Source organism: Pteropus alecto, unplaced genomic scaffold (genome assembly GCF_000325575.1).
Source record: "Pteropus alecto unplaced genomic scaffold, ASM32557v1 scaffold107, whole genome shotgun sequence".
Taxonomy (NCBI): Eukaryota; Metazoa; Chordata; class Mammalia; order Chiroptera; family Pteropodidae; genus Pteropus; species Pteropus alecto.
Window position 1 is genome coordinate 1,799,026 of NW_006440619.1, and position 10,344 is coordinate 1,809,369.

At 36.9% G+C, this 10,344-nt stretch overlaps 1 protein-coding gene and 1 pseudogene across 1 annotated transcript in view; one reads left to right on the plus strand and one right to left on the minus strand.

Annotated features, from left to right (window-relative positions):
- The window catches only part of ALG13 (ALG13, UDP-N-acetylglucosaminyltransferase subunit), a 64,707-nt gene that overhangs the window by 37,904 nt on the left and 16,459 nt on the right, over positions 1-10,344 (plus strand). The window contains 5 exon segments of the mRNA XM_025050560.1: positions 143-263; positions 2,492-2,524; positions 2,630-2,679; positions 5,660-5,731; positions 6,931-7,096. Of these exon segments, the coding sequence (XP_024906328.1) occupies positions 143-263; positions 2,492-2,524; positions 2,630-2,679; positions 5,660-5,731; positions 6,931-7,096 (442 nt within the window).
- LOC112484193 lies at positions 940-1,058 on the minus strand (annotated as a pseudogene).

Sequence of the window (10,344 nt, forward strand, 5' to 3'; positions counted from 1 at the left end):
TCGACAAGCATGGAAATGGTGTGTGTGTGTGTGTGTGTGTGTTAAAGTACATATGTGTGTGTATGTATGTATATGTGTGTATAGTTTTTTTCTGACTATATAGAGGGAACTGCATGTATGTGTGTGTCTCTCTTTGGTACAGAATCATGGAGGGCCCTCTACAATGGTTCCTCCTACTCCGAGATACTGTGTTGCAAGGCGAGGACATAGCTCAGGCAAACAGACCTTAAGTTCAGAGGAGGGTGATGGCCAGAGTGACAATGGTGAGTCAATTACAGTTAAATGTTTTTTTAAAAAGATGGTTCTTTTGGCATTAACATTGGCTGTGAAAGAGACCTAAAGTTTTGGTTTGGGACTCTAACTCTGTTCTGGTAGCTACTTTTGAAAGAGTTACTAGTTCTTGTCTCGGAGCTTGTTGGGTTTTTGAAGGTATCTTGGTATTTCTCAGAAGGGAAGACTTCTATTTCTGTAGGCCTTTACATTGTTATAACTTAATTTTCAGCTCTGCATAGGTTTTTAGTGAGTTTTGATTTGGTGAGATTTCAGTACTATTCATGTTGTCCTCACCATTTCTAATAACTGCTTTAGGCTTTTCATGTTACTGGCTCTTATTTTACAAGACTGCTGTGAAATAATTTCACTGCCAGAAGTCTGCTTGATCTATAAACATGAGTATTCATTGAATCCTGTGTATTAAGTAATTTTATTTATAATTTTGTAATAATAGTTAAACTGGATCCCTATGAGGAATGTGGTATCCTTATTTTATATATGAGGAAATTGAGGTTTGAAGAGTAAATGACATGGCCAAAGTCATACCCTTGGTAAGTGGCAGAGATTTAATTTTTTAAAATTTTTTTTAGGTGAGGCAACCCTTGGTTGACCTCACAGATTGCAAGGACCTTGTCATTTTACAATCCCTTATTTTTTTGTTTGTTACACCTACAGCACCTAGTCTTCCTAAGTGGTTTCCCATCCAAGTACTAACCAGGCCAGACCCTACTTAGCTTCCGAGATCAGTTGAGATCAGGCTTGTTCAGGGTAGCATGGCTGCAGACGAGATTTAATTTTTATAACAGCTTTATTTGGGTGTAATTTATATACCATACAGTTCTTCTATTTAAAGTGTACAAGTCAGTGGTTTTTAGTATAGTCACAGAGTTGCATAACTATCACCACCATGAATTTTAGAACATTTTTATCACCTCCAGAAGAAATCACATATCCATTAGCAGCCACTCCTCATTTCTCCCCCAGCTCTAGGCAATCACCAGTCTGCTTTCTGTCTTAACGGATTTGCCTGTTTTGGTTATTTTACGTAAAATGGAATCATGTAGTATGTGGTCCTTTGTGACTGGCAGAGATCAATTTTGAATTTGGTCTGTCGGACTCTAAAGCCTATATATATGCCTTCAATTGTTATAGTGCCTCTTACCATGGAGTCTGAATGACTCAACTTATCAGTCAAGTTCTTTATTTTTCTATGATGTTCTCCTTTCTGTTTCTTATATAGAAAAAAGATATTTCTAAAAATTTGATGAGTACAAAACTAGCACACGGATAATCTGAATATTGTGTACGTGCATGTGCGTGCATGTGCTTAAGTATGTGTACATTCTGCTCTTTTACTCAGCATGACTCCTTTGTCTTTTCCCTTTAGCCCAGTGGGTACCTTCAGATGTTCTGCTCACCTGTAGTGGCATAGTCAAAGTAACCGAATCTTTGTTTTCACCTTAAATCCTGACATCTGGAGGGGCTGATGCATGTGTGTTTGATAAGTGATGTGTTTAAGGATCGGATCCAATTTTGACCTGTGGGGCTTTGTTTGGTGGAAAACTGTCCAAATTGCATTTCAATGCTATATCAGTCTTAAAGTACTTCAGTTGACTGAGCCATCCTCTGAGAACAGACCGATTTTAAATGTATTATATACCTGACAGGCTGAAAAGCAAATGAGGCATGATATATTCCTTTAACATCTACCTAAGCAAACTATGTATTATAGTCACATTATAATCACCATTCAGTATATGTCAAGCACCATGCTATGTTTTTTCACTACCCTGTCAGCTAGGAATTGTTATCCCTGTTTATAGTGAAGAAAGTGAGGCACAAAGATTGAATAATCTGCCTAAACTGATGGGATAAATCAGGATGCAAATCTAGACAGTCCTAACTCCAGAGCTGGTGAACTTAATCACCGTACTTTACTGCCTGACTGGAAAAATTAGATACATTTGGTTTTTCACTTCTGCCTCCTGCTCTTTAAGAACTAAGAATTTTCAGAGGAGAAATTTGTACTGTTGACAGCCAGTCTCTGGCTTCAGTATCTTTTGAACAGTATGAGAGCTTAAATTACTCGTTTCAAGAATGAATACATTTTAGTTTTGAACATAAATTCATAAAATTTGAGGAAAAAAGCAAGTGCTGGCCCTCTGGCTCTGCTGAGCTAAAAAGCCCTACGTGAACATACTTTTTTTTTTTTTCCTAGGGGTATATCATGAAGAATATATTTATCCTTCAGGTCAGTGAGATCTAGAAATCTGACATTGATCATTGTTTATAAAATTTCAAACTATAAAATAATGCTCATTTTTTACTTTACTTTGGCAATATCCTCTGGAACCAGACTATGAAACCTCAGATGTTTATAGGACAACTGAATCTACAGCAAACTTGGTAGGTATTTAATAATAATGGCAAGCACTTGCAGCTCCTACTGTGTATTAGGGCATTATTCTAAAAGCTATACATACAAGTGTATTTAAATCAGAACAGTCCTGAGAGGTAATCAAGGTAATCCCATTTTGTAGGTGAAGAAATTGAGATCCAGAAACTAAGTAGCTCATCCAAGATCACACCCCCTTTCTGAATTTAATCTATTTAGAGATAGGAATCCTAATATGTGTTGATAGATGAGGAAGTTTGAACATTGGCAGTGATAATTTTTTAGAAGATTTTATGACTTTTCTGTCAGTAAGAATGGGCCATAAATCTCAGTTACTTGACATAAGAAAAGTTTGCTTCTTGGTTATGTTACATGTCCAGTGGAGGTCTATAGGCAGGCCCTGCTCAGGGACTCAGGCTGATGGAAGCTCCATCCATGATTGCCAAGGCAAGAAAAAAAGGTAGCGAGTGGTGCACTGGCTCTTAAAACTCTGGAGATGACGTGTGTCACTTTCTTTTCCATTTCTTCCCCCCTCTCTTTAATCCTCCCCCTTCTACCTCTGACCCATAGATGTTGCTGTTTCCCCTTAAGAACTGGATCCCTGAAGGCAAGGGCGTCTTCTCCATTTCTTTTTCATCTACTAGAGCATGTCCCACTGAAGAATCTAATTTCTCTATGCCTGGAAGTCAGAACGTTGGAAATATTCTAGCAGCACTAACAACTACAGCCTTTATCTCAAACTCACCCCCACAGGCAAAATACTTGCTTCCACCTCAAGGGAGGCATCACAAAAATTCTATTCAGTGTAATTAAAATCAGAGCCTGAGATTTCTAGGGAAATACGTGCTACTCTTTGTAGTGGGTCCAGATGTGGCTCCTCTTGATCTAGAGGCCTAAAACCAACAATATGAAGTTAACTTGCCCCATGCAAACCCAATTTACAGTGGTGGAGCAGAGACTGAAAAATTATAGTAAAAATTCCCACCGAAGAGACAGGAAAAATGGGAGAAACAGTTACTGGCCTGTAGCAATTCTGACATGTAATGGATAGACATTGTGAGGATCCTCAACTTAGGCATAGGAACTGTTTCCTGGAAGGGCTCCCTGGTTCATTGTTTTCTGGGGCTCTTGGTTACTTCAAGACCCTTCCTTTCTTGGCCATATTTGAAGTAGACATTGGAGAATAATCCTTCTTGGCAGCTGAGCATTTTATCAGCCTACTTTTTACTCATAGAAAATTTAGGGTGTGTCCAATGGTCATTTTATCTCAGTTGGATGGTCTTAAGTTCTGCTCGTGGTTTCTCTGGCTGTGTGATTAGTTTATTACGTGTCTTCTGTTTGATTCCTACTAGTTTCATGTGCCAATGTCCGTAATGACAATTCTTTTTAATAATAGACATATTACTTAGATGTGCTATAATGTTTTGCTTTCTTATCTCTGTCTCTGTTTGAATGCACGTACCATGAGCTTATCAGGAATTGATAGAAGAGCCATACTTTTGGTTGCTTTTCCATGAGCCATTTTGTCCAAGTGCAAAAATTCACTGCGTGTTCTATCCTTAGTTGGACTCTTGCTTTAACATATCTTAATGCAGTCAGATTTTAACAATGATGTGAATCTTTGAGGCTGAGTTTTAATTGCTTTTTGTCATTCAAAGCATTTATCAATTTTATCTTTTACAGTTTTGGTGTGAGGTATTTGCCTCTTCAGCCCTACAAGTCTCTGTATTCAAGGACTCTATTCTCTTTTATTCCTGCTTGCGAACTACTTTTTCTATACTTTAAAATACCTTGCTAAACTCTGCCAACAGTAATCAAAAGTAAACTAACATTTTGTTTTCCAAACCTCATCCATTAAGAAAGACCTATAAGTTTGTAATCACTTCAAATAGGTTTTTGTTACAGCAATTTCTTGTTAACAATTAACTATTTTAGTCAAGCTAGGTTAGGCTGCCGTAACAACCCCCCAAATCTCAATGGCTTAATACAGGACAGTTGTTCTTGCTAATGTTTTATGTCCAGTGCAGCTTGGTAGCAGGCCTTTGTTCATCATAGACACTCAGGGACCTAGGTTGATTGATGGACATGCGCTTTCACAATCACCTTCATGTGAGGCTAAACATAGGAAAATTGAACACTGGCTTGTAATATTTCTGCTCATATTTCTTTGGCCAAGCAAGTCTCATGGCCATACCTAACTTTAGATGGGGCCAGGAAGAGCAACCTATCATGTACCCAGGAGGAAAGGAAAACTGGAATATTTATGAAGAACTTCAATAACTACCCTGTATTCTCTGTGATTAATCTTAACTGGTAGCTTCATGTACTAAATTTTTGTTTTTCCTGTTTAGGAAATATATTTTAGCAAGGTGAAGAAAACTGTGATTCCCTCTGTGTTCTTATTACCAATTTCTGCTGCTAGTTTCTTTGTTTTTACTGTTACGATAGTCTGTTATGTATAACTCTCAGCCTTTTAAAATCATTTTTGCTTTCACAAAGACAGGGTCTTGAGCAAGAGGGAGTAGTGTTTGGTTTATACTACATCCTGTTTAGATAGGATGCAGCTGAAGAACCAATTATCCCAAGCTACATATTTAGATGGAACTGTTGTCCCAAGCTACATATTTAGATGGAATGCTTTCTTTTAGCAAAACTATTGTTGGTCCTACTGATTTTGAAACTTTTAAGGAAAGAAAGTCCACTCAGAAGTGTTTGAATTATAATCCTCTGTTACATTTTAGTATCTGCATTGAAATTAGAGTTGGATGTGATCAGGATCTCTATAGATAGGAAATGGAGCAGTCATGTAAATCAGGTACTAGAGTGATACCTTTTGGAGCGTTAACTTAGTAGTCACTTCCAAATTTGAATACTTACCGAACAGATCACCTTTATTAATTTTAGATATTGAAACAAAACAGATCTTTTATTGACATGCATTTTGGTTTCTTGATTTCCTCTTACTTAACTATATTTCTGTATTTACTAAAGTCTCTTCAGGACAGAAGACCATGTTCTGTGTCTCCTCAGGACACAGTTACCTCATACAACTACCCCCAGAAGGTAATCTTCATAGTGTTATCGAGCAGTCATTGCAATGGTTTGAACAGAAGAAAATGGATTTTTAAATTTTTGTTCCGTTTGCCCTTCATCATACTTCAAAGAAGCTGCTTATATTCCTATCTTAAGTATTATGCTTTGTGGTGCCTTGCATAGTGATTAGTAAATTCATTCAACACACTGAGCATCTACTGTGTTCCAGACACTGCTCTATATGCTGGCATTAGACTACTCATAGTTGACCCACTCTGAACCTCTTATGTAATGAGTGAGTTAATATAAATTACTTGTTAAGTCAATATCATTTACTGAAACTTAGGCCCTCCTGTAGAATGGACAGTTGGCATTAAAAAAGGTAGCTGAAACCATGGGAATGAATAAGATCATCCTGGGAAAAGGAAGAGATTGAAAAGAACATCTAGAACAGAGCCTGTGGAACACCAAATTTTAGAAAATGGGTAGAGAAGGAAAAAAAAAAAAAGTGTATTTTATGGAAGCCGCAGGAAGAAAATGTTTCAAGGAGCAGTCAAGTATCAGTTGTTTCTAAGAAGTCAAGCAAGATGAGGACTAACAAGCGTCTATTAAGATTCTTTGCTATGGAGACCACTGATGACTTTGAATCCATTTCTGAGGACCAGAGAGGGTAGCAGCCACAGTGTAGTGGGTGGTAAGGAAAGAGAGACTGCTTTGAGGACAGTGTATTCGAGAAGAAGAGTCTCTTACCATTTATTGAACACCTTTCTGTGCATAGGCCTGTATGGGGTGATGTGGCCTAATCAGAAACCCCATTTGTAGTCTCATGAAGTTTAAAAAAATTCAAAGCACCTTTTCTGTTTAAAAAAGGTGCATATAAATCTCTGGAGATTATGCAGGAAACATAGAAGTTACCTGCTTGGGGAGATGGGAACTAGACAGATGGAGGACAGGGGTTGGAGGGAAACTTTTCATTGTTATACAGTTTTATACTTGATTTTAAAATCGTGTTGATGTATTACCTTTTCAGAAAAAGAATGAAAATAAATCCCTCAAAGTAATTTGGGGTCTTCTAAAAGAAATAACGATCCTATGAAGGGTTTATGTAAAGATTGACTTCTCTGTGCTTTAGTTATCAAAATACTATTTCCTGAAATTTAGGGTCAGGTAAGAGTAATATTGTTTGAGAAACCAAATTTAGAGTTCTAAACTTTCTTCCACACTTACAGGGGATGGTAAATTCTGCAGCAATTGCAGCTTCCTGTGCCAGTGATGTTCCAGCTCCAGTCTTATCCAACTGTGCAGCAGCTAATCAAGCTAGTAGTACCACTTCAGTTTCCTCACAGAATGCTGTACCGCCTCTGTTTGTATCTCCACCTACACAAAGCAGGCCAGGTAGGTTATTAGTGGTTGCATACTTTGGAAGCCTCTTTTCCTAGTGGTTAGATAGGATTACTTTAATTTCCAGGATTACATTTGTTTAACTTAACTTAATAAAGTCTGTTCTATGGTTGAGAGCCAAGGTTTCAATTTTTTTCTTGCAATTTGGCTTTGATGTGATTTTGTAGCTTTCATTTTGCTACCCCTCTGAAAATTGAGAGGACTTGTACCAGTTTCTTGAACTTTGAGTTGTTTTATTACATAAGAATTAAGGTAGAGATGTTTTCACATTTCACGGAACTATTTCTAACAAGCTTACTGTAAAATACATTTCTATATGATGAATCATTTTTCTACAATTATTATAGTGAATATATGTGCTAGAATTTAAGAGATCTAGGTTAGAATCTTGGTTTTACAACTTAAACTAGCTATGTAATTTTGGGCAGGTTATTGAACTTACCTATGAGCTTATGGGTACTTATAGTACCAATTTATGAAGTGATTGTGGAATTCCAATGAGATAACTTAAAATTTTCAATAAAACTCTGGAAAGGTGGTGGCAACAACAGCGTAGCTTTTCAATCTGAGTCCTGAAATAAAAATGGAAATGGCAAAACCCAAACCGGTGGACAACACAACAAAATTAGGTGATAAGGTATCCCCAAGAGCCACAAAATTTAAGCAGTTAGGGACAAACCACCACTTCTCGAGACCTGCATACTATTAAGGCCTATATGGGAGCAAGAAGACAGAAGCATTGGGGATATTTGTCTGATGGACCTGAGAACAGAAGAACTGAACTAGTAAGAATTCATGGGAAACTGGGTGGCCAATTTGGAAGGAGCAGCTAAGACTGGGAAGGGATTTGGCCTCTCTAATACTAGGCAAGTACTTTGGGTACATGGTAAAGGGGGACTGAAAGACTTGGAGCAGATTGGCCCCTAAGAACTCTAAAAACTTGACCTGTCAGGTTTCCCTTTTAGGATAGTACTCTTTACTGGGGAGAAACTGCTGAGAGTTGAATCAGAATTGATCAGGATAGAGAAAAGAACAGATCTAGATAAAAGTTAAGGATAACAGCCAAGGAATCCTAGAAAACAGTTACGGAAAAGAGAATTATGAAGTTAGAAAAGCTCTTCTATACTCCACCTCATTTTAAAGTTCATGAAATCTAATTTCTCATAAAAATAGAAGAAAAGCATTTAAGGTCAAATCATATACAAAGATGTTTTAAGGAAAAAGAGTAACATCTTTATAGACAATAAAAGCATGTCAGAAATGTGCCCACTATACAAAACTAAACAAACGAAACTAAACAACTAATTTCAGAATGAGCTAAAAACATTAATAAAGTAATATAAAACATTAAAGAATAACAAATCAGAATTGGAAAAACTCATGAGATGACAACTCAAAGTATTAGAAATGGAAGAAAGTCATTTCAGTAATGAAGACTAAAATAGAACATAACCAGATATATACAACAGGTAATACTTTAAGAGAAAGATGTAAGAAAGGGGGGGCGAGAATCTAAAGTGAAGAAAATGAAGGTAAAGATTCAAAAGTGACATACCGAAGTTGTTAGGAAAAGGAGATCAAACACTGATAGAAGTCCCTGAAGAAGAAAACCCAAAGTGTAAGGGAAAAGAATAAATACTAAAAACTACAATTCAGAACATTTTTCTGAAATTAAAGCTTTAAACTATGTCCTGAAATACCACTCTGCATACCCGAGAATATTGACCCAGAACAACCAACAACAGGATATTCTAGTAAAATGATTGGACTTTAAATGAATAGAAAGTCTTTTGATTTATCTACATAAAGGAGACTATGGAATATAAAAGAAATAAAATGAAAATCATCAAACTTTGACAGCAGTGTTTCATGCTAATAAAAAAAAATGGAGTGACATTTAAGATAATGAAAGAATGTGTGAACCAAAGATTTTATGTCCAGCCAAACTGATTTTCAGGCCCAAAGGGCAATGTGTCAGAATTCAGGCAATATTATTTGCATGAATCCTTCTGAAAAATCTGCTAAAGCTATGCTGTCAAGCCAAGGTAAATACTTGGTACATGTGACAATTTAATTGTAAATAAATAAAATAAACCTTCAGTTGCTCAGTTGCATGTATGCCGCGTGCTCAAAGTCTTGTGGCTGGCTACAGTATTGGACAACACAGAATATTTCTGCCATCAGTTGTATTGGATTGACAACAGTGTATTAGAGAATGAGTTTTGACTTTCATTCAGACTACCAAAATAATTAGAGACAACAGCATAATTCCTGATGGTATTAAATATATATTTACCTGTAGAATTAGGACAAAATGAGGGCTGAGAGGTTGAGAATATGCTATGTAATAGTCTTCTGTTTGGATGATGTATATGTATAGTATACTTGTTTTGAAAAGTGGGAGAATTGAGAGACCATGTGCCAGGATTTTTTTTTTTTTTAACGCCTACAGCACCTGTTCTTCCTAGGTGGCCTCCCATCCAAGTAATAACCAGGCCCGACCCTGCTTAGCTTCCAAGATCAGACGAGATCGTGTGCCAGGCATTTTTTAATGCTCAATAATCACACTTCAGGTTCTTTTATCTAGACACTCAGATTGTTATTCTGATCCTGTATGTAGTTGGCTAAAACAAACGAGTGTGTACAGGATATTCTAATTTTATCTCATCTTGCAAACCAGGAGTCTCAGTATGGAAGAAAGGTAATACAGATGTAATAAAGAGTTAAGTAAAAGCCTTTATGGTCTCAAGTTTGAATTGGAAGTTACCCCACTAGTAACCACTAATCCATAGTCCTCTAGTAACCAATAGGCTATACTCCATGTCCATAAGTCTCTGTTTGTTTGTCCTGTTCATTTGTTGCTTTTAGGTTTATATCCCATATGTAAGAGATATCATGTGGTTTTCAAGTTTTCCAGTCTGGCTTATTTCGCTTAGCATGATTACCTTGAGGTCCATCCAGGTTGTCGCAAATGGCAGTATTTCAGCTCTTCTTTTGGCTGAGTAATATTCTATTCCATACATGTACCACAGCGTCTTTAGCTGGTCATCTATTGTAGGACACTTCGGTTGCTACCATGTCCTGGCCACCATGAATAATGCTGTTATGAACATCGATGTGCAAATATCTTTTTGGATATGAGTTTTCAAGTCTTTGGAGTAAATACCCAGTAGAAGGATTGCTGGATCATATGGTAGATCACATCTTAGTTTTTCGAGGAACCTCCATACTGTTTTCCATAG